The sequence below is a fragment of the Sander lucioperca genome, chromosome 2 (assembly GCF_008315115.2).
Source record: "Sander lucioperca isolate FBNREF2018 chromosome 2, SLUC_FBN_1.2, whole genome shotgun sequence".
Taxonomy (NCBI): Eukaryota; Metazoa; Chordata; class Actinopteri; order Perciformes; family Percidae; genus Sander; species Sander lucioperca.
In genome coordinates, this window is record NC_050174.1 from 3,489,144 (window position 1) to 3,513,757 (window position 24,614).

The 24,614-nt window shown below is 39.8% G+C and overlaps 1 protein-coding gene across 2 annotated transcripts in view; it reads right to left on the minus strand.

The window, feature by feature from the left end:
* Positions 1-24,614, minus strand: part of col27a1b (collagen, type XXVII, alpha 1b) — a 74,508-nt gene that overhangs the window by 2,095 nt on the left and 47,799 nt on the right. The window contains exons 24-60 of one of the 2 annotated variants that reach the window (XM_036008863.1): positions 24,549-24,593; positions 24,331-24,384; positions 23,849-23,902; positions 23,580-23,633; positions 21,821-21,874; positions 18,902-18,955; positions 18,454-18,498; positions 17,922-17,966; positions 17,680-17,733; positions 16,075-16,128; positions 15,936-15,989; positions 13,908-13,961; positions 13,588-13,641; positions 11,568-11,675; positions 11,415-11,468; positions 11,065-11,172; positions 10,935-10,988; positions 9,074-9,127; positions 7,980-8,036; positions 7,833-7,886; positions 7,667-7,720; positions 7,500-7,553; positions 7,314-7,367; positions 7,080-7,187; positions 6,876-6,983; positions 5,933-6,040; positions 5,781-5,834; positions 4,783-4,845; positions 4,576-4,629; positions 4,439-4,474; positions 3,929-3,946; positions 3,735-3,770; positions 3,044-3,070; positions 2,852-2,917; positions 2,481-2,649; positions 2,271-2,380; positions 253-471 (exon numbers count right to left, since the gene is read on the minus strand). In XM_036008863.1, the coding sequence (XP_035864756.1) occupies positions 253-471; positions 2,271-2,380; positions 2,481-2,649; positions 2,852-2,917; positions 3,044-3,070; positions 3,735-3,770; positions 3,929-3,946; positions 4,439-4,474; positions 4,576-4,629; positions 4,783-4,845; positions 5,781-5,834; positions 5,933-6,040; positions 6,876-6,983; positions 7,080-7,187; positions 7,314-7,367; positions 7,500-7,553; positions 7,667-7,720; positions 7,833-7,886; positions 7,980-8,036; positions 9,074-9,127; positions 10,935-10,988; positions 11,065-11,172; positions 11,415-11,468; positions 11,568-11,675; positions 13,588-13,641; positions 13,908-13,961; positions 15,936-15,989; positions 16,075-16,128; positions 17,680-17,733; positions 17,922-17,966; positions 18,454-18,498; positions 18,902-18,955; positions 21,821-21,874; positions 23,580-23,633; positions 23,849-23,902; positions 24,331-24,384; positions 24,549-24,593 (2,502 nt within the window). Of the gene's footprint in view, positions 1-252; positions 472-2,270; positions 2,381-2,480; positions 2,653-2,851; positions 2,918-3,043; positions 3,071-3,734; positions 3,771-3,928; positions 3,947-4,438; positions 4,475-4,575; positions 4,630-4,782; positions 4,846-5,780; positions 5,835-5,932; positions 6,041-6,875; positions 6,984-7,079; positions 7,188-7,313; positions 7,368-7,499; positions 7,554-7,666; positions 7,721-7,832; positions 7,887-7,979; positions 8,037-9,073; positions 9,128-10,934; positions 10,989-11,064; positions 11,173-11,414; positions 11,469-11,567; positions 11,676-13,587; positions 13,642-13,907; positions 13,962-15,935; positions 15,990-16,074; positions 16,129-17,679; positions 17,734-17,921; positions 17,967-18,453; positions 18,499-18,901; positions 18,956-21,820; positions 21,875-23,579; positions 23,634-23,848; positions 23,903-24,330; positions 24,385-24,548; positions 24,594-24,614 lie in introns of both variants that reach the window. The other variant, XM_031305804.2, reaches the window with a different exon arrangement.

Sequence of the window (24,614 nt, forward strand, 5' to 3'; positions counted from 1 at the left end):
GTGGGTAACACGGAATGTAGACTTAAGACTTTGTTTACAAGAAAACTCCACAGGGCACCTTTTACACACAGACATGAGATTGGTATTGATCTTCTCATCTATCTCTCAGCAAGAAAGCAAATGTATTTCCCCAAATGTTGAACTATTCCTTTAAGGATATGTAGATTTTAGATCAAAGGGCTGAGTTCTGCATAACCCTTCACATAGAAGTTCTACTTTGAATCCATGCCAAAAAGAAGTAGCAGTGCTCACCCAGCAGTCGTCCCTGGGTATGAGCGGCTCCAGGAGGTCACCTGGCTGAATCTTCTCTCCTCTCCAGGCCCTGAAGCTCACAGCCCTGGCTGAATGTTGCAGGGAGGGTCCTGCTGCCCACACTGGTGTGTTGAGGCAATGAATGGTGATGTGCTGCACGGCCTCTGTGCTCAAAAGGTGGATGAAGTTCATCTGGATACGACCCACTCCTATCTCCAACTATAAAGCAAGAATTTGTGTTTCTCAAATGTTCATAATTTAGAAATAAGGCTCTTTTAATGATACAATTTGTTCACAAAAAATCCTGATGTAAACATGAATAACTTGACTTAGTTGGTGGCAAGTATTACTCTCTGTACAGACTGATCTCATGAAGTGGCGTATGTGTGACACGCCAATTCGTATGCCATTATTGGCGTGTTATCAAGACGCATACTCGTTTTTCAGCGTGTTTATCAATGCCGTTTGGCCTCCATTGACTTACATTACCTTGCGATTGCGTCTGAATTGACGCCGGAGCGAGTAGTATGAAAGGGCGAAAATCTGCGTAGGGGGGTTGGTTGGGGTGGAGGATGGGGTAAAACACAGGACTTTCACCCAGGAGAGCAGGGATTGCGTCCCGCGTGTGACTTTGTGTCCAGCGTGTGATGTTTCCTTTCCACGTTTGTTGTTTTCCTAAACCCAACCCCGTTCTTCTTTTCCTAAACCCAACCCGCATGTGACGTTCCTAAACCCAACCTTAGCCTCGCGATAACACGCCACGTGGCTTTAGAAAGTGCCAGTGTATGTTTATGCTGTGACGTTGCAGACTGCCGTCCACTGTATAGAGCGTAGACATACACGCGGATAGCTCACAATGTGTACAGATAACACGCCACTTGGCTTACGCGAAGTCATGATATCGCGTTGCTCTGTAATAGAAAAGGCACAATCATTATTGGAGTTGATAACTGAGTCCACTGTGTGGACAATTGTGTAATTAGAATGAGTTACATCTGTGTTACAAATTGTGCCTTCAATTATGCTTGTCCCCATTATTTCATTTAGAGTTTATGCAGGCACTGAGTCTGTCTGTATTTGTGTTCTTGTGTGTGCTGTGATGTTTTGTTGCAAAAAAAAAAAAAATAATAATAATAGGGAGAGATTAAGATCCTAGAGGTATTTGCCAACTGAGTGTGCATTGATAGGGTCTTGGTCAACAGGACTAAAGGGGACAGTTGACCCCAAAAATAAAAATACTTATTTTTCCTCTTACCTGTAGTGCTTTATTAATTTATCAAATCTAGATTGTTTTAGTATGAGTTGCCCAGTGTTGAAGATATCGGCCATACAGATGTCTGTCTTCTCTCGAATATAATGGAACCAGATGGCACTCGGCTTGTGGTGCTTAAAGTACAGTTAGCGAGTGTAGTTCGGTTGAAGGAAAATAGTTCCTTCATGAAACTGCTTACAATCATGTCTGTGGATTATCTTGATTAACCGGGGCATTACTTCTGGAAAGACACATTGCTGTTGATGTATTCAAATATATTTGTTGGCGCTTTAAGCACCACAAGCCGAGTGCCATCTAGTTCCATAATATTTAAAAGAAGACAAAAACCTCACGGTTGATATCTTCAACCCCGGGCAACTTATACCAAAACAATCTAGATTGATAAATAGCACTACAGGTAAGAGGAAAAATATGGATTTTTAATTTTGTGGTGAACTGTCCCTTTAAGATTCAGTGCAATAATTAAACGTCAAAAAAGAGCTCCGTTTTATAGTATAGAGCCAGAAAATGAACAGCTGTGTCCCTTAAATTATAACATGAACAACATTAAATTCTAAGCTTCTCTACTTGAGAAATCCTTTGAGAACTTTCTCCACTTGCACACCCAAGCAATCATGCATTTGATATTCATCCACATAACAAGCTCCTGAAGTGATCTTGTCTTCATCTAAGTGATGTGAGTTTACATTTCACTGGGGGTTTTGTCTAGGTGAAGCAAATGGCTAGATATAAAAGTGATCCGAACCTTGGATACTGTGATAGGTTTCAGGCAAGTCTGTCCTCCACCAGTGAAGTTGCACATCACTTCAATAGTGTCAGCAGCGCAGCCGAGGTTAGGGTCGATCCAGTAGGTGCCTGTCAAAGAGTAGCAGCAGAGGAGGGACCAGTTCTTAATTAACAAGATTAGAATGGATATGTGCATAGAAATGACTAAGCCGTTTAAATGTCTCCTCACCATCATACATCCTCTGTTCACAGTTGTACAGGTCTCGGCAGATTCGTGCAGGGTTGTCATGGGTTCCCAGTGGGTTCTTGAGACTCTGGATCAGAGTGCTGAGATGCTGCAAGGTCTTGAAGATATCTGTGCTCTGGTCTAACATTGGCAGGTCCATGCTCTGATAGTTCTGCTTTGGACATAAATATTGGCTTAATTGAACCCAATTTATTTTATATTCTCTTTTAGATGAGATAACTTTTTTGACAGACTTAAGTTGGATCTCTAACTTGCTCAAGTTTATACAGACTCAGTGAGATTAATAATACCCACTAGGACTCAACAATCAACAGTGAATCTTTGCAATGAGCATATTTTCCTTCAAAACTAACCTCTGGCCTGAGTGAAGCATGGGAATCGATGATGACTTTAAAGGCAGCACCAAGAGCCTCATTTCTCTACCAAAAGAAGACAGCAAGGCAATAAGGTAACCACCACCATGGTCATTTTTACTTTTCAGTTGGTACAATAACATTTCATCATTCCCAAAACCCTGACTTGACAATAAAGAGAAACATACTTACAAGTGAGAGGGCAGAGCTGGGAAGACCCTGAAAACCAAAGAGAGAAGCTTGTATTACATGCACCAAGTATACTGACAAACTTTTGTTTGTTTTTCTTGTTGGCACTTTTGTAGCAACAGCCACTCAGTGTATTCAGAAAACAGTTCTGTACATCCTAATCTCCACTGTTGGTGGTGGGTTCTTTTATTGTCATTTAATATGCAGATATGCACAGAAACAATCATGAACGCACAGGAAATAATGCAGAGAAGAAGAGACTAACATCTCTTCACTTCAGATCACTGTGGAAAACAAGCAGAACTGTAACTTGTTACATTCTCTAAATAACACACTTGATATGCTCACAGTTTAACTAGGGAGTTTTTGCTCTTCAAATGATTTTCCTGCAGACTAGATGCTGCACTCAGAGCTAACGAATGAACAATATGAAACACTTTTTTTGCATTAGTACATTTTGACTTTTATGAATACTCAGTAGAGTCGAAACACTTCTGTTCTGTGCATTCTAAATCAGTGTCTCCAGTCTTTTTTTTTTTTTTTTCTCTGAAAGTTTGATCTCCTTGATCTTGATTTCTGGAAAATGCCTGAAGAACCCTTTTTTAACATGCATAATTATGTGTTTAGACACTGACATCTAGATTGAATTAGGACAAAAAGGGAAATGTGTCACTTATACAACATGACAACTTACTGGTGGTCCAGGTGGTCCACGAGGGCCACGAAGTCCCTGAAAAATTAAATCGCCACATTAGCCTTCAAATTATTTCGAACTTGGCCTTTATAGAAGGTGATAAAGGAGTTAATTCATGTTCTAGTACTGGGCAGACCACAGGCCTGTGCAAAGAAGAATGATTAAGCTACAGAGAGAGGTGAATAATTACTCACCCTTGGTCCTTGTAACCCCTGTTGGAGATGAAAGAAAAAGTAATCAATATTCACGACAGGACAATTCCCCAATAATAGAATGAGTTTGAGAGCAGACCACACCACCATCTTTGTGCTACCAACTCAATAGATGGTCTTTATGTACTGTATGTTGAATTGCCCTTGTGCTTCTATGCAAGCCTACACTCAGAAATCTTATTTTCACGCAGCAAACTCATACATAAATGTTGGCATTTTAGGAGTGAGCTTGTGAAATATGCCTGAGTATGAATGCTCAACAAACCTCTTAAAAAGCTTGAGATGAGCATGCAGCCAACATTTATCACCCTGACAAGAATTCCACAGCAGCTAAGTGTCACTGTGAGTGGAACAACAAACAATGGAGCACAATAGGAAATGAAAAGTGCTGAGGGCAAAGGAGGCTGAGTGGTATGCAGTCTCCATACTAAGTATCCTATTCTGTGCTCACAGTACAGACAGAAAAGGATTCATCAAAACATCGCCACGCACCGTCTCCCCCCGACTTCCTTTGTCACCCCGGGGTCCCTGATGGAGAGAAAGGAGACAGCGAATCATTCCATCAGTGCCAAAAAGCAGAGAGAAGTCACATAAAGCCTGGCAGATAGGATGAGATATGAGGTACATACAGGATGACCGCTGGGGCCAATGATGCCAATGGGGCCCGAAGCTCCCTCCATACCCTGGAAAGTAAAGAGATGTTAGGGACTGACAACACATATGATGGAGCACTACTTATTTTTCATTGGAAGTGTGCACTTTGGGAGAGTTCAGTGCACTGGCACTGACTGAAAGACTGCACAAAGTTACCAAACAATCATTAATCTTCATCTTACCAACAAACCACGTGGTCCTTTTGGTCCCTGTATCCCAGCTGGGCCAATGTCTCCCAGGGGTCCCTAGAAAGACAAATATTTTTAAGTTATAATGGTAATGATATGGTAGGTTTAAAGGCTAAACCGGTATTGAATAATGAATTACTTTTGTTGACCTCTATTGGCAACGATTTCAACACATTTTTCTGCAGTTAGTCAGTGGCAACCACCATCTTAAATGCTAAAACAGAGTGCATAGTACTACACAATAGTACCACAACAGAAACTCACATCTTAAGTTTGATTAATGTAATAATTCCAAGTGGAAAAGTCTGATAAGAAACTACTGCAACAACTTCATCTCTCCTCTTATTTGGAAATAGGTCAGTATTGTTGTAGATTACAGCCATATAACACCCCAGGACTTGGGATGTTCCAACACTTTGTTCCAGAGCCTGCACTTTGATCTGGTGACTTTACTCTAATTATCCTTACTCATTGCTTCTGAGTTAGAACAATTACTATAAACTCCACTGAACCCTAACACAAAGCTCATCTGCTTCACACTCTCGTTATACTCCTGCAGTAGGAAAATATCCAAGATCACCCTCAGGGTTTTAAATTAAAGAGTGAGACTCCAGGAAAGCCTGTTCTGTTTCTTCAGCTGGCAATAATCTATAATGCAGCAGTGCTGTAAGTAAAGCAGACTTATGGTGTAGCAGATGTCATCCTGGGGCATGTTACAGTAATACCTAACAGCTTTTATATAATTTTTTACTGAAGACAATATAATGTAATGTACCTCCAGACAATTTTAGACGTTCAAACTTCACAAAAGTACTTCAACCAAAAGGTGAGCTAAATCCAGAAATGACTTTTGGGTCATTTTACTGTCTCAGAGCTATATCATTAGTGTGGCCTAAGAGATAAGAACTTTGTTCAGGCTGGAAAACTTTAACCTTATAGGTCTGCCAGTCATCATTTTGGTTGTGAATGGAGCTTGATAGGTGCACACATACCTTTGGTCCAAACAGGCCCAACACCCCTGGAAATCCTTGTTCACCAGTATCCCCCTGGTAAACAAAAGGCAGAAAGTATGGTAATCTTCATCACTGAACAAGCAAAAAAAGTTGTCATGTCAAGTAAATGTATTTGATTAATCAGTGCTCACTGGTTGCCCTTTAAGTCCCTGGTCCCCTCTTTTTCCTGGAAATCCCATCCCGCCGATAGAGCCTTTTTTCCCTGATGCACCAGTTTGGCCTGGAAGTCCCCTCTCACCCTGGAGAACACACACAAACACACGTAAACACATGCACCTCCTCCACACATCCCACCCAGTAACCTCTGAACAGACACCCAAACAGACCAGTAGAAGCCGTATGGTCCCTCACTGGCTTCCCACCAATAGACACTTCTAATTGCATTTAGTAGGAAGCACCACTGCAAAGAACTGAACCCGGATCTCAACTGTGGTGGTGCCTTTTCCCCTACATGACTATGGTGACCCTTAAAATCTATTTTGAAAGTTTCATTATCACAAGATGCAGTCGAACTACAGTTTACCTTATAAGAAACTGCGTGTAGATGACCAACATATGACCAAATCAGAATGCAACTTTATTCCCTAACCATGAGCAGTGAGGTGACAAATTGCCTGATATCAACAAATAAAGCCTCTCTGTGTTGCTCACAGTCATGCACATGTGAATTTAATCTTATATTGGCAAAGCCATGCAAATTAAAACTGTGCCAACTCATATAATATTTACAACACTAACTTCCTAAAAGTATTTATTTAAATATGAGGTCTTTAGAGATGTGGTTTAAATACTTTGTGCAACATTTGGCAGTTGAGATCAGAAAACACACACAAACATTAAGGCAGCACTATGGCGCCAAGGGAGGCAACCCTGGCAGATTAAAGCTGAGTTGGCAATTTCCACTTGATATTGGCAATAAAATTGCCCGCATTTTGAGATATAAAAAAAGGCTTGTGCTATAGACTAACATTAAGTTCTTTGTGAATAAGATCAAGACTTTCTAAGCTTACTCTCTAAGCTCAAGCAAGTTAAGTGAAGAAGAAACATTACAAATTGTCAACCCATCATTCTCACCTTTTGTCCAAAGGTGCCTTGACTTCCAGGAAGCCCTGTCATACCAGTTGTACCCTGCTGCCCAGGTTTGCCAGGTAAGCCCACTTCTCCATCTTCTCCCTGCTCTCCCTAAACACACAATATGGTTGGTGAACAATAATGAGAGCTGGTTTTGGGATCATTGGATTTTGTATTTGACCAGTGCACCACTGACAGTGTCCTCACCTTGACACCTTTAGTTCCATCTTTACCAGGCAGTCCATCCATGCCAGGTAGGCCCTCAATTCCCTCCCTGCCAACAACTCCCCGTGGGCCAAGTGGACCCTCTGGACCCTTGGAAAAGACAATCGGAAATGTTTACGTCAAAGCTTGCATTGGTTTTAAATAGTATCATGTAGCTCGACTGTGAGTTATGTCTGATTATATACTGTAGTAAGACAAGTAATGCATCCAACTCACTGGTGGTCCTTTGGTCCCAGATGCACCTCTCACCCCTGATTTTCCTTTCTGACCCTGGAGCATAAAGAGTTGTTGTTCCACAGTTCTGACATGGTTGCACGGCATAAAATACAGTCCAATAATATTGCATGAAGTAATTGAGTTTCCTAATACAAAAAAAAATGCCACTATTATTTATGTCCTTACTTGGTCACCTTTGGATCCTTTCAGCCCTGCTTGTCCCTTTGGCCCAGGATGTCCCTAAAACGATCATTACTGTTTGATTTGAATTACACCGACTGTGTTTGGACAATTTGACACACTGTCTATATATCGGAGTTTTACATTTTAAGAGACATAAATAAGATACTTACAGGAAGCCCTGGGGCACCAGCTTCACCTCTCATTCCATCAACACCTATTTGACCCTGAAAAAACATCATTTTCTGCATTTCAATGTAAAGAACATCACTTAAACCTAATTGACACTATACCTGTAGAACAGAGCAAACAACTTGCTGGTTTTCTAAAGTGCCTTACAATGTGTCCGAGGTCACCTGGCTCTCCTCTCTCTCCTCTGTTTCCAGGAGGACCCTGGGTTCACATGGAAACAAAATGATTAAACAATCCCGACCATCACTCACTAACAAACGTCACAGGACAAACGCGTAGGTGTAAGAAACTCACTCTGTCACCTTGGGGACCAGGCTGACCTTCTACCTTGCTGTCGTCTCCCTGTTCACCCTAAACAAGCGATATATAGACACAGACAAACAACCACAATCAACGGAGTTTCTCTTGAAACCCAATGGTCTGTGCAAAACCAATGCATGTTTTGGTTGAAAGAGTACAACAATGGAAACTCATTGCCCGCTCTCTTTATGAATGGCAAATCATTACATGCGCTATTAGCCACAGTGATCCCATTTCACATAAATGGAGCCAATGTCTGTTTCAGGGTCTATGGGAATCATTAAACAATAACCACGGATGTGTGTATGCTTTTAATAGTCATGTGTGGTGCATGCGTCAAATAAAATATATAAATGAAGAACCCAACAGGCATCTAAAAGAAGAATAATAATTAGCGATGGCCAGGGGCCGAGCAAAACCGACACAGGGATGAAAGCAATATACTGTAGCATCCATGCTTTTAATATACCTGTGATAAAGATCTGTATTTATCCGCAGCATGTTTTAGTGGCAGGGTTAACTGGCTCTATCAATTGACAATTATACATATTGCAACAACCCGTGTGATAGCATGAAACTGTTTTAATTAGAAAGCAAGTGCAGCCATTATTTTGTGGATATTGGCAAAGAGAAAATAACAAATATCCACATCCAGATGGATCCTGCCCAGGGACTACAAAAATGTAAATTAGCGCCTCACTAAACTCTAGTGCAGTGTGTTCTATTGTGTGCTGCTCATGGCAAATAAGCACAAATTATGGTGCTAATATCCCCCAAATCATAAGCAGACCAGTTGCTTGGCTAATTATATGCATTTGACAGCACTGAGTTAATTGAATGTGTCCTAGTTCACATCATCGATCTAATTAGGGTGACATTAGGAATATTGCAAGGACAACAAGACAGACAGAGGAAGCACTAATTAGGGACACAACTGATGTACCAATGCAAAAACGGACCAGTAAGACAACGAGTTGCCTGATAGTTTTACATTGTTAAGTAATGCAACCATTACAGGCCTCCAGAGCTCTAGACACAATCAAAGTGCAGACAGCTATTAGGGACAGCATGTAAATGTGGTTATGTACCTTTTCACCTTTTGGCCCAGGAGGTCCCAGGGGGCCCTGCATTCCCATGTGACCCTATGACAAGAAAAATAGTTTGTGACTGTAACCTTCACCCCCAATTTACTGTGTGAAATATTACATTTGTAATATTTACATATATATACATATAGAGAAACACATGGAGGCAAGGTAATCCAGGTCATCACTTCATCTTTTATTGCCATGGAGAATGCAATTTTGTGAGTCATTAGTCAAGTTGTAGTAATGTATGTCAGCAGTTTCATTACAGTCGTCTTAAATCTGCAATGAACTATTTTTTTATCCTCAATCTACTATGTGCATACACAGGTAATGACCAGTAATATTGCTATTCATCATCGTTTTTTTTTATTTTTTTTTATTTTTTTTATTTAACCTTTAAAAAAAAAATCACATTGAGATTAAAATCTCTTTTACAAATGAGCCCTGGCCAAGAAGGCAGCACATAAAAATACACTTTAACATACAACAAATAACAGACAGACAGGGATGGACAGCAATAAGAAATAAAAACAGAAAATCACATTTTAAAAATAAGCGCAAACATGTTGATATATTTGATGTAGGCGGGACTTGAATTCCGAATGTCCGAATTGAATATGTGAAATAAAGACCTGCAATTTTAGCTGATTTTGTAACTCATTCCATGAAGTTGGAGCACTGTAACAAAAAGCAGTTTTTCCAAACTCTGTTTCAGTTTGTGGAACATCATACAGTATGTATCTACTTGATCTTAGATTATGTTCAGATCTACTAGATGTTAAGAGTGTAGTTAAATATGAAGGAGTGTGTCCAGTTATTGATTTCTACATAAAGGTCAACCAATGTTTGTACAAGCAATAAGAGAAAGTTTGTTTTTAAAAAATGAAAAGCTTCTTCACCACCCCAATCTTTTAACTGTCTTCTTCGTTGGTATGGGTAGTTAGAAGAGAGGTACAGTAGCTAGCTGCTAGCATAAAAGGCTTGCTAGAAAATGCCATGACAATTTTTTTGCTTGTATTTGTGTTGTATGGCCTCCAGAGAACATTACAAAGTTGTTTTGGTGTCTACTTTTTGCCTTGTAGTGGTCAAAGATAAGACAAAAAACATCATTAAAATTGTATAAGGTTATACCTCTATCCACAATGCCATTAATCAAGATAATTAAATTGTAACCCTGGTGTATTTATCACACAAATAGACAGACAGAACTACACATTGGAGTAGAGGATTCCCCGACTGCGGAGTGAAGAGGAAGAACAAAACACCAACGAATGAGCTTCAGCCTGTGATTCATCAACACCAGAACAATGCAAGCACAGTATCTACTCGCAAGCCAATAGTGTCATTCAATAATGTTCTGTATGAAATATAAACCCTGATGAAACACCTTACAAAATCAATCCAGGCTTGGTTGTGAGTAACTAAGCATGTCTTGGTATAAAAATGTAGAAATAATATCAAGAGAAAATCCCACACACTAAATGGACCCCAAACTGATTCACTGAAAACATGATGTTTCCACATTACATCTTCAACAGGTAACGTACCTGGCCTGTCAACAAGGCAACCTACTTGTATTTGTCTTTTTACCTACACACCCCTGATTGTGCATATTGTGCATAGACTACTATGTGGCATAAAAATAAAAATATAAAAAGCTTTCTTTCCATACAATAAATTAAATTGAAATAGAGAAAGAAGGCTGTTCTTTTAAATACTTAATAATGTTGACTGTCACTGTTTTTAACATTTATGAATAGACAGTTAGATTAAAACCTTTTGTAAGGTTTTGGAAGTGCTGTAGGTCCCTCACTTTCATAACATCCTGCAATGAAATGCATTATTTCATCACTGTGCTTACCTCGTAACCTGATATGCCTGGATCTCCTTGTTGGCCCATTCTCCCCGGGGCACCCTGGGGAAATGTATGTATTTAGCCCACATCCACCAACAGCCAAGCAAGTCCTTTAAACCATCTGTGGATGTCTTACCACTGGCCCGATGGTTCCTCTCGTCCCCTTCTGTCCGACAAACCCCATTACTCCCCGCTCACCAATTGGCCCCGTCTCACCCAGGTGGCCTTGGTGACCCTTGCTCCCCTGGAGAGAGGCCATCAATGATCAGGTATGCAGTGAGAGTACAAACTTCCCCAAACAGTTGTATGGCTAGTTTGACAATACAAACATTTAACACTGAAAGTCAATTAGACGAGCACTTCCAATGTCAAGCATATGTAGGTTACGGACCACTGCAGCAGAGAACCACTTGTACAAGGCAGTAAACTGACAGACATCCCACAATAAAAGGTCTACTGAAGCCCAAAGTAAGCAAACTGACAAACCTTTTCTCCTAGTTTTCCTCTTTCACCAATTTTGCCAGGTTTACCCTCCTGACCCTGGTAGAAGAAAATCGAACAGGGTTGTAAGTTGACAAAAAAGCACCGTCTTTGTTTGGGAATTGAATTAAATTTGGAGTTGGCTGCTGAGACACTCACCCTTACACCAACCAGTCCGGGAGATCCAAGAGGTCCTTCTTTTCCTTTTACACCGATTTCCCCCCTGTCTCCTATAGTGCCTTCTTGACCAGCATCCCCCTTGTCCCCCTGAGAAGAGTAGTACAAGTACAGAGTTGAGGTAGCCAGGATTTTGGCCTGTTAAATAAAATATTCAGACTGTAACAATCATTATTTATATCTAATAAAAACTGTTCACATGTCAAAAATAGTAAATACATAAATGACAGACAACCTTCACTAAATGTAATATATCAATGTAAGGTCTGTCTGTGCTTACAGGTTTCCATGATATTCACAATTTTATTGTGAATAAAAACTTAAATTTGATCTAGTATTCACGCGCCGCAAAGACGTGAGGCCAGAACCATGGAGATCTGAGCTCTACAGCGGGCTTCACATAAAAGTCTTGATGTAGTTGCAGTTCATACAGTGGCAGCTTAGACATGTAAACAGAGAGTTACAGTAGTTTAGACAGTGTGACACAAAAGCATGTATTAATGAGACACGTGTATTAACAAGCTATAGTTTGGAAATATTTCTAAGATGGAAAAAAAGAATGTTGGCCAAACAACACTTCATAGTGTGTTTTGTATACGGCTAACACGTCCAACTGACATAGATTAGTTCAAGGGAAAAGTATAGCAAGGCCTGTCTGTGTAACAAGAGTAGGAAACAAGACCCAAAAGGATAATGGTCTGTCCAAGTGGAAATATTTGAATAAAAAAACAAGACTGGACAGAGAATTCAGCCCTTTGGAACATGAATGTATGAATAAAAGGAGCAGAAGTAGAAAGATCATTTCATACAGAAGCTGAGAAACACCTGTCGGGAAGACAGGATAAAGACCAGCGCAATGTGGTCCCACCTACTGAATATTCTAGTGAACAGCATGAAGTCTACAACACACGGACAAACCTGTAGTTCGACTTTCTGTTAAGATATGGTTTTAGTTTTGACTTCACATTAAATTCTCAGTAGCTTCTGCTGTATTTCAAGTCCTGTATCCAAAATCCACCTTGTTACTTCAAGTTGTTCTCCCTCTTTCTCCCCATTTTCTGGTCACCCTGCTTAAGCTAGGCAGCCTAATGATACGACCCCAAGAAACAAATATGGCTTCCCTCTGAAGCAGCTGATAATGCAGATATACAGTACAACAGGCTTTTGCTATTTGGTAAGACCTACTTGACACTATGCCTGGAAACAAGAATTAGGTATTGAATTAGCTACAGACTTCTGAGAGGAGGCAATCAAAATAATGTTAAAATCCTCCAATTATTTGTTGAATTTCTATTTTAAATTGCACAGAGTAATACAACAATGAACCATGACAATGCACTGATTTTCATTTCCCTAACAGTTAATAACACAAGCTGCAAATCCCTTTTGAGCTGCCGTTTTCCATCAAGGAGCTGCACTGTGGCCAAGAACCTCTCAAAGTAGTTTACTCTCCTAACTAACAGAAAACGTCCTGTGGAGCTGAACAGACTCTCAGGTTGAGTCTATTCTAATCCTCAGTGTTCTCTGTGCTCACAGTTTACCACTTTCTCTAAGCCAAACAGTGTTTGTGGGTCTGTCAGCCATACATTCAGTAGTCTGGTTCTGCTGAATAGGCGGACTCTCTGTGCTCTCCATCTTTTTTCTGTCACAGTACTTGCCAGAATTTAGAGCTTTTAAAATAGCCCCGCTATCTGTTTTCACTAAGCGTCAACACAATGCGGCTCCAACTGTACAAAGGCCAATACCTCACAAACAATAGTCGACTGGCCCTAATTACAATAAGCTGCTACAGTAAACCGGAGAGTTCGCTGGGTTCACAGACATATAGGAATCAGGAAAGAATGAATCCATAGTTATTGACAGCAATTTGATTACAGGCCAAAGTCTTGAAGCAATGTTTTCCATTTACTGTGGGCCTTCACACTAAAAAAACATTTGGCTTGTTAAAGTTATGAATAAATCAAATTTTAAGTCACAGTATGTCTTATATTTTTTAACTTGCCTTGGCTCCATCAGGTCCACTCTGTCCAGCCTCCCCATCAATGCCTGGCTCACCCTGATAGACACATCATAAAAATATTATGGCTGAAATATATTTTAGTGTTATAAGGACAGTGATCACATGAAACAAAAACAAATGTGTAGCAAGCCAAACTGGCAAATTGGCAAAACTGTATTTAAGTACAGTTTGAAAACAAATGTACCACTTGGCTTACTCTGCAGGTTACATATCTACTTACATATTTTTGAGGGTTTGCTGAAATAGATCAAGTGCACTTTAACTCATTAAGACTCTACAGAAAGAAAACATGGGATACTCACTCTCTGGCCAATCAAACCCTGCTCCCCAATGTTGCCAGGTAGACCAATGGCACCCTGTCAGGAAAAATAAGCATGATGGTTATGTCATTGGTGAAGTGTTGTATCTCTTGATGTACAACCTTTGCTTCCACCATGGTTGTTTTTTGAGTACAAAAAAAATTATTAGTAAGCACATTAATAACATTTTGTAGTTTTTATTTGATTTCCACATAGGTAGGTAAGAGGTAAAAAAAAAAGGTAAACCTTTCTCAGTTTTACATTGCAAAGATTTCAGCCAATTGCAAAACTGGAGTTCTTATTGCCTGTTTTGTTTCCAATACAACTGCTAGTAGGATTTCCTATGCCTAGGTAGGTAGAAGCAGTGGGAGAATGGCATTAAAGACCTCATATTATGCTCATTTTCAGGTTCATAATTGCATATAGAGGTTGTACCAGAATATGTTTACATGGTTTAATTTTCAAAAAACACCATATTTTTGTTGTACTGCACATTGCTGCAGCTCCTCTTTTCACCCTGTGTGTTGAGCTCTCTGTTTTAGCTACAGTGAGGCATCTCACTTCTGTTCCATCTTTGTTGGGAGTCGCACATGCGCAGTAAGGACTGCTAGCTAGTCAGAAGCAGAGTAGGGTGGGCCCTGACCATCAAGCTAGTGTGATCCAAAACATACTGCTTCAGCCGGTAACCTATGGCTTTGGCTCAGCCGTACAACCTAGACTGGAGCAAAACATTTCAGAGTAAGTTATTTAAATTTTAACAAATTAGTCTTTCAAACGTAACGTTTTAATTCTGGGGGGTCGTGCGCTTGCGACTTATGACTTACAAAGATAGTATGCACTATACAGGATTTACCCTATTATACTTTATCAACAGGAATTGATAGGTCAAACAGCAAACAGCCATCCACAAATAGTCTATAAACAAAGCATCAGGCTGTCTTTGAGATTTCACATGAACAACGGTTAAAGTTACTCAGGCTACCGAAGAACACCATAATTCCTCCATTCAATTAGGCCTAAGTGACACACCCCAAGCTTCCATCCTTAACAAACAGCCATGTATATCGGCTCTTCCAGTCTCTCCACTGCTGGCTGTTCCAATTTAACGGGAGAGAGGAGCAAGAGGGGTTAGGATCGTGGCCGGCCTCTGATGAGCTGTTACTACCTCCATCTTCCGCCAGAGAGGACATTATTTCTTCAACTTCTTCTTGCGTTGTCACCCCGGCGGGAGGTGTGCTAACAATGAAATTGCACGTCAAAATGACACATTGTCAATATCTTTAGAGACCCCCCAAAATTTCACAAATCACATTTTCAGGGGAGCCCATGTCTTATTAAGGGGAGCCAAGCTCCCCCTAGCTCCCCAGTAGTTCGCACCCTGATTATAACCTGTGTTACAAAGTGACACAAAATGACACACGTTTGTCACGGAAGTAAAGGCCGGACTACAATAGAGCTGTTTCGAGCAGTTCATGAACGTTGTTTTCTGTGGGAGATGGTAAACTCCCTTTGGGGTGGACTTTGGACTTTTTGACTTTGTAAACCTATTACATGCACACACAAAAAAAAAAAAAAAATAAATATATATATATATATATATATATATATATATATATAAATATAAAACACAATAATGGAAAGGGAAAAAGCCAAAAAGCATAATATGAGCACTTTATATACAGTTTATACAGTTTTGGTCACATGAACCTTCATGCAATTTAACTTAGCTATCTTGTTTGTTAGGTAGCTAACTTCTAAGCCAACCAGCTTAGTAAACAGTAGTTACATATCACTCTCCCAATGCCAGTAACAAATAACCCTGATTATAATTTCTGTACAAAACATAATTTCTGTGCGTTCTTTTCTTCTTTGACTCATCCCCCACTCCCCCCATGGTCATAACCATTTCCTGCAGCAAAGGCTATTGGGATGTCATCATCTCACACACATGTTCATGGTGTGAAACACAAACACAGGTACACTTTCACCAGCCCGATATCTCAATAATCAACAGCATATCGTCATCTTCACCTTCTCTCCAGGTTCACCAGGCAGTCCTCTCTCTCCATCCTTCCCTGGCAGCCCCTGTCAACAACAGTGACAGTCTTTAGTATTCGGTGCTAACATAAAAGTCAGTAGGAATTTACACCAGTTGTGTGATCAAACTCACCCTCGGCCCCATCTCCCCCATTGGCCCAATTGTTCCTGGTGGCCCTGTTGGTCCCTGCAGCGACAAAACAAAAGCACCAATAAAAAGGTTAGGAGTACTTTCTAATCTTGGAAAAATGCTTCTGAAAGTGACAGCAAAGGAGGAAAAATGTGAAAAGAAATAAGAACCAGGCAGAAAGTGTGGATTTGTGGAGATAAGTTAATCTGCAGGGCTAAGAGCCTTCAAAACACTGAGCCAAATATTCTGTAAGTGATGGAAACAGGCCTTCTGTTATAGAGACCCATTCAGGCTACAAAAAAGCTGCCTTTCCAGGAAGGGAATGCTGTAAATCAAATTGTCTTGGACTGACTACTTCTCTGCTTGTGTCTGTGAGCAGTGTTCAAACTATACCGTGGCCTTTGGGGAGCCCACTTTTTTTTTCACTGGGGGGAGTGTGCGTGTATTGGGGGTGGGGTCATGTGCGCTTGCGACTTATGACTTACAAAGATAGTATGCACTATACAGGATTTACCCTATTATACTTTATCAACATTTATTGAGATTTCACATGAACAACGGTTAAAGTTACTCAGGCTACCGAAGAACACCATAATTCCTCCGTTCAATTAGGCCTAAGCGACGCCCCCCAAGCTTCCATCCTTAACAAACAGCCATGTATATCGGCTCTTCCAGTCTCTCCACTGCTGGCTGTTCCAATTTAACGGGAGAGAGGAGCAAGACGGGTTAGGCTCGTGACCGACCTCTGACGAGCTGTTACTACCTCCATCTTCAGCCAGAGAGGACATTATTTCTTCAACTTCTTCTTGCGTTGTCACCCCGGCGGGAGGTATGCTAACAGGGCTTGCAGCAGTTGAATAGGTCATGCTATTAATGTCATCGCTACACAATTTCTAAGTAAAAACAAAATTAATTAAACTGCCTTGTTTTCTTTTTGCCATGGCTATATGATGCTAACTGCAGAATAGATTTCAAGGACTTTGCACGCCTATTAATGGCCTCCAATGTTTATATTTTTTCTACGAATCTTTTGAGTTAACATGTATTAAACATGAGTTGAATTTGCACCGCAGTAGTACACATAATAATCCACGATGATCATATTACACAAAACTGAAATTGCACGTCAAAACAACACATTGTCAATATTTTTAGAGACCCCCCCAAAATTTCACATATCACATTTTCAGGGGAGCCCATGTCTTATTAAGGGGAGCCAAGCTCCCCCTAGCTCCCCCATAGTTCGCACCCTGTCTGTGAGACTTGGGCAGAATGAGAGAGAGAGGATTAGGTTGTAAAGGGCTTTTTGACCAGGATATAGGGTTTCTAGGACGCACTGAATATAAGGGGAAAATCGGTGTTTGTATGCAAAGGGAAAGAAGAAGAGTTCACAGTAGGTGCTGGAGAGCCACAGGTCATTATACATTATGAGATACTATGGTTTCTGCCTTTAACATATGCTGTAACTTCTGCAACCATATTTTTACATAACTGAACCAGATGGAGTAAAAAAACACAGAGGAAAAACATTACCATAGAAGGTATTTGATAATGGGGTTGATTCTCAAATATGTAACCACAATTAATGTAAATAAATAATAAACTCACTGGCTCTCCTGCAATTCCTTTGGCCCCTGGAGGTCCCGAGGGTCCGTGAACACCCTGAAAATAGCACAGCCAATTATAACACACACTATTAGTATTCATACACATGTTGAAATTCAACAACACTCACTAGAGTAACAGTTTGCCACACAGGCCTCACTCATCCACCAGTGTTCCCCAAAATGAGTCTACCCCAAAAATCAAGACTGACCTAAAAGAGACCTCTGTTAGCCCCAATCACTTACTGGAAATCCCTTAGGCCCAGCTTCACCTGGCTCGCCAAGCTTTCCCTGCGGCAAAATGACACATAGAAAAATAAGTTCTACTCTGAGAGGAGAACATTGAGTTAGATTTAAATGGTGTCGTTTGTTATTACAACAACATGTCAAAACCATAAGGGGATAACAGGCACAGTCAGCATAAGACTCAGTTCACTTTCTTATGTGTTCGATTGGATTGGAGCAGCGCCATAAACAACAGCACAGTTGTACCAGATGGAGAAATGAATGGAGATGTGCATCCTACATGATTACGTACTATTATGTAACATCAAGAACACAGTTTATACCAAACTGTATGAATGCTTCTCTGTGCATGCGTTCATGAGACTATTGTTGTACTCTTCACAAGGACAAACGTATCAACATCACTCTATTTATCCTGGATACTAATTCCTTGAGGACTTCAAAAGGCTAAATGTAACCCTGATTGTGCTAATACTGCTAATAATGTCATTAATGTTACGAGGGGAAAGTAAAGTAGTCCAATTTTTCCTACCGTCTCCCCGGGGAGGCCCAATTTTCCTGGTGGACCATCAGGGCCCTGCAAAGACAACATCCAACTCAGTTAACTGAGCTCTCTGAAATTCCCCAGAGTTAAAATGTTCCCCACTGCCATGCATCACCAGCACCATCAATATGTTAGTACTCTTTGATTTAAGGTTCTGTTGTTAGATTTGCAGCTAACAGAGAGTGTCCTCTGAAGATTCTTCAGATGTTAAAAATAGTTGCTTGTTAAAGTTCTCATGCTTTTGTTTATCCTAGCTTTCAGTGGGACGGATTTGATGTGTGCAATTAAGAAGCTGAAGCACAGACATTTCTCTAAGGCAGTTTTGGCATGTAAAGTAACATTATCAATAAAAGAGCCACAAACTGGAACTAAATCTGAGACTCTGAAAATGGTTTATTAACCGTTGTTGACTTTGACTTTCTGACCACGTGCTCACCTTTACTCCAGTGGACCCTTTCTCCCCTACTGGGCCATCAGGACCCCTCAGACCCTATAGAAAGAAATGAAAGTTTTCACTGATGGAAAGCTTGGGCAAATCTGGCCTTTAACCGATCTAAGGCACACGTTGTTTAACATATTAAGTCAATGAATTTGGGCTCTTAATCTCCATTTTTGTCATCCCTATTGAGTGGAGCCTGGGAGGCAGTTCTCTTGGTTTCATTGTGGTTTAGCCCACATAGAAGAGACACCATCAAAGATTGCGGCTATACTTGGCATTTGCGAATTAGCTCCGAAGCATGCCCTATCCACACTGTGTAGACTTTGTCCCCATTTTTCCACGATCACACACAGTGGCAGCGCCTGCACACTGCCGTTATTGTAAAGACGCCTTGGGAAAAGGTCAAATCCTGCAGCTGATTCATCCTCGCCTATAAAATTCAACCAAAATATTCACTGTCAGAAAACATTAAAGGACTGACTGTGTCTTTTGCTGGTTGTTCATGTAAGCATCTTATATAAAAGTGTTTTAAACCGAGCCAAAGCAGAATATGGCTCCTATGTACAAGGTCTTGACATTTTCATTGCTGCTTGGTAATAACCATAGACTTAGACATAGAATTATTATTAATATTAACAGTCGAGGGTAATAACAGACAGATTTGTTGATTAAGATTGTTGTTGAGAGACTGAAACGTAGATGTGTTTACTTACGAGGGACAATATTATATTTTTAATTGTGGCTGTGTACGATTGATGACAGTTATCAGAATTGTGAAATGTGTTAAAATATGAAGTAAAAATATTAATTACATCTAATAATTTCTAAAGCTTTCTGATCATCCAAACAAGTATTTTGAAATATTACATAAAAAGCTAACCTTTTCTGCCAGCTTTAATTGTTTTTTTTTTAAAGATTTTTTTTTAGATAGGCCAGCTTAAGACATGAAAGGGGAGAGAGAGGGGGAACGACATGCAGCACAGAATCGAACCCACAACCGCTGCATCGAGGATTAAGCCTCTTTATATGGGCGCATGCTCTACCAGGTGACCCAGACACCCTCTGCCAGCATTTCAATAACTTTTGTTGTTATATAAAGACATCAAAATTAAATTGAATTTTCCTGAAAAAGTCATTCTATTTCATAGAATGACCCGTTTCGTCTAATAATGAATTACATTTGCCCATAAGAAGGATAGTGTTACTTTTTTCAAGTGCAATTAAATGTTCTCTTATCAAGACAGACCTTCATTGTACTAGGGGAGTCATCTGTCATTGTTACCTAAACTCAAAATAATCTTTAAAAAGATTTTTTTTTTTTTTAAAGTGCACCAATTTAAAGGCATTTTACTGAAGAGTTCAGTAAAAACCCTCTGAAAAAATTATGGTAATGACTTGTTTACACATCAGAGAAATGCATCTTGTAAAGATTGCTTTAATTTCAGTCAGTGGAGTCAGTTTGGATGGGGACATAGGAATTTTTAAACAAAATTGAATGACAGGGTGACATGATGCTTAAGTATGACTGACGTATGACTAAACCCTCTTATGGTAAAAATTAAAACCATAACAAGATATAGGAGCAAACTAGAAGTAACAGGATTGGATACATCCTCCAAGTAGCTGTCACTACTTTTCTTGGAATCCTATTATTAATTCATTGTGCTGCAGTGCACATATTGCTTTCACTCAGACCACATTTTTTACATGTGTGCCCTGAGGAATAAAGCTATTATCTTCTTTTTATCTTTTTGTTTTGTTTTTAGATTTCTTTATTTAAAAGGGACAACGCACATTAATCAACATGTAAATGTGCCAAATTTAGCCATGCTAAATTATTTCAGACAGTGTAATAAGGAGACTGGAGTTTAATCGCGCTGGTCTTAATTCTATTTCCCAAAGCCTTAATGTAATTTTAAGCTATTATAGTTATTCATATTACATTTGTGACTGCTTGTGATGTCAGGAAGGCCATGTAAAACCAATCAAAATGAAATGCCTTAATTATAACACTTATTCATGTTAGATCAATTATTCATTCAGTCCAATAATCCTGCTGTGCAACTATGGGCTATTTTCCCAAAGTATAAAACTAAATTATGGAAAAGCCAGTGAACACAGGAATCATCCTGAGCTAATGGCAGACACAGCAACACACATTTCCTGTACAGAAACTTCAGGGTGTTTCGTAGAGCTTCTTAGCATTTTAGACTTGTTAAACACATGTTCAGAATCAACTTGTTGTTACTATGTACACATACATAGTAATGTATGTTTATGTCATGTTTTAAGTCTCTTTTCTTTGGATAAGTTTGCTAAGCAATCCTTGTTGTGGTGTTTTTGCTCTGAGATTTAATTATCTGTGGATGTTATTAGTGAAGTTTAGAGCTCCTCTGCTTTGTGCTCTTTCATGGTCTGTTTTGCTCATGTTACCAACGTTACACAGTTCTTCCATTTATTTCAAATAAAATATTGTTGTTGCTGCTGCTGGGGATGAAAAATACATGATTTCCTATACAGAAAAATTTTATCTTTCTTCAGTAAGACCTACCAGCAAATATAAAACAGGACTTAAAACAGTCTACAGACAGGCAACACGCTCACAATGACAATGCTATTATGCAGGTGTTTAGCAGGCAAGATGCAGATGTTCAACATCTTAGTTTACCGTGTTAGCATGCTAACATTTGCCAATTAGCACTAAACACAAGCTGAGGCTGGGGACCATGAATGTCTTGACAAAATGTCATGGCGATCCATGAGATAGCTGTTGACATATTTCAGTTTGGATCAGCGTGGCCATCCCTAGAGCGACGATGCTAATTCAATGATTGCATCATATTATTTGGTAACAAACATGAGTTATGTGTCACCTAATGGGAATATAATATTATAACACCAATTTAAGATACTTACCGTCCTGCCTTTGGGTCCTCTGATGCCGATGGATCCCTGTGAACCAAGAGGCCCCTGAATGTGTGTGAAAAAATATTCTTTGAGTTTGACTATAGCAATCTATGGAAACTAAGATACAAGAGACAGTTGTCTAAGTAAGTGGTTCCCAAAGTGGAGGGTTAGGGTCAGGGGTCCTTGAGTGGATTCCAGGGGGTCCCCAGCACAAAGGGGAAACTTTTTTTTTCACTATAATTCTAACCATAAATAAAACAATGACAGAATGTATGACTATGTTGGTCATGGGTCTTATACACTTTTTGTAATAAAACGTCTAAAAGCAAAAATCCTATCTGATGGGGGATCCTGGGTCGAAATCTTATTGAATGGGGGTCCGTGGTCTAATTTGTGTCAGTTTAGGGGTCCTTGACGTGAAAAAGTTTGGGAACCACTGGTATAGTTTGTTTCTACGTCTTTATTAACAGTGGCAAGTTCATTGCAGGTACATTGAAAGCAGAGTTAGCCATAGACGTAATATCCTTTTTCTAACCAACCTATTTTAACATTACTAAGCAGTTCAGTTTTTTTAATACAATGTCAACTATCAAATGCTATTTTTAGTGCCTTTATAGAGATTAGACTCATATATAATGAATAATGGATTTTTGTTAAAGGTCCTATGACATGCTGCTTTTTGGATGCTTTTATATAGGCCTTATTGGTCCCTTAATACTACATCTGAAGTCTCTTTCCCGAAATTCAGCCTTAGTGCAGAATTACAGCCACTAGAGCCAGTCCCACAATGAGCTTTACTTAGTATGTGCCATTTCTGTGTCTGTAGCTTTAAATGCTATTGAGGAGAAGAGAGGAGGGTGTGGCCTTGACCAACTGCCATGCTTTGCTTATTTTCAAGCCATGATGTCTCTCTCTCTCTCTCTCTCTCTCTCATGGGCGGGCCAAATTCTCTGGGCAGGCAAATCAGAGAAAGGGGAGGTAACCTTGCTCCTTATGACCTCATAAGGAGGAGATTCCAGATTGGCCCATCTGAGCTTTCATTTTCTCAAAGGCAGAGCAGGATACCCAGAGCTTGGTTTACATCTATCGCCATTTCTAGCCACTGGGGGACCATAGGCAGGCTAGGGGAACTCACGTTAATGTTAAAAAAACATCATAAAGTGAAATTTTCATGCCATTAAAGAGTAAATTGTGAAAAACTAGCTGAAAAACTTGTTTTTGCTCAACTACAGTGGTTTAACTTTGTTGCAGTGATGTATATGTGTACTTCAGGTTGTGTCAGTACACTGCAAAAATGCAGAGTCAGTCGATGGTTATAAGAAGCTGTTAAAAACGCATCTGTTTCATAAGCACTTTGTCCTGTAATGTATGTTGGGCCTCCTGGGTGGTTTCTTTTGTTTGAGTGTTTAACTCATGTTTTTGCCTTTGATTTTGTAGTTTTTATGATTATAATGACTTTGTTTTTGTTTGTTTTTACATTATCTCCCGTTTTAACTTTCAATTTTTTTTCCAATGTTACACGTTACAGCACCTTGTAACCCTGGTTTTGAAAGGTGCTTTATAAATAAAGTTTACTAACTTACTTACACTGTTGGGTAACCACACCTAGTCCTGGTTAGAAGTGCAACAAACTTGAGACTTTTATCCAGAGAGGGCAGTGAAACACTGCTTTATAGATACATGTATGTAGACCACATAACAGGCCAGTGTAGTCTCTTGTTTACATTCAGTGCACATACAGCTGGGACAATGATAACAGTAAACTTACTGGGATCCCTTGCAGTCCAGGTGGCCCCGTCACTCCAGGTATACCAGTGTGACCCTGATGGACACAACATTACTCAAATGATATCTGTATGATTTATTTTACAGATTTCCAATAAAACTGAATGGCCTTATATTATCTGCCTATTAGATGATTATTGTTTAATAACCTGAATCAGTCCCCAAACATATCACACCCCCAGCCCTTAATGTATGTACAGTAGAACTAAATGCCCCCTGGTACGAGAGACAGCGTCCAGACTTACTCCTTACCATCGGCCCCGTGTCACCTGGCGGCCCTGGGGCGCCTGTTTTGCCTCGATCCCCCTGGAGAGCCAAAAGCCACAATTAGGGAAACATTGATTGTTTATTGATAGATTAAATGATTAAGCGTTCAGTCTACAAAACATTAAAAAAATAATCCAAAATACCAATCACAATTTGAAAGAGTCTTAAGTGATGACTTCAAATTGATGCTCCAAATTCTGACCAACAGTCCAAAAACTCAAAGATATTTCATTTACAATAACATAGAAAATCAGCAAATCTACACATTTTAGAGGCTAATACCAAACGTTTGGCATTTTTGCCAGATAAATGACAATTTGTTTTATAAAATTAGCTGTGATTGACTTCTTGTTTCAGCACTCATCACATGTTACATCAACATAGAGTAATTTCACAGATTAAAATAGACGTTGGTAAGCAACAACTTGTGATACTAGCGAAGTGTGACGACGTGAGACCATGCTAACCTTTTCTCCTGCGATGCCAGTCTCTCCAACAAGCCCGACAAAACCAGGGAGACCCTGAAGGAAAGAACATGTGCGGTCTTAACTTTTTTCTTATTTCTCTTAGCTCTATTGAAGTTATATTTCTCATAATAGGCTGCACAGCTTTGGGATCCGAACAAAACAGACACACGGTGAGCATCAAACGGAAATCAGCAGAAAGAGGAGAGAAAAGCCGTTACCCTCTCGCCAAGCTTTCCGACCTCGCCAGTTATCCCGGTCTCGCCCTACAGCAAAGCAGCCAATTA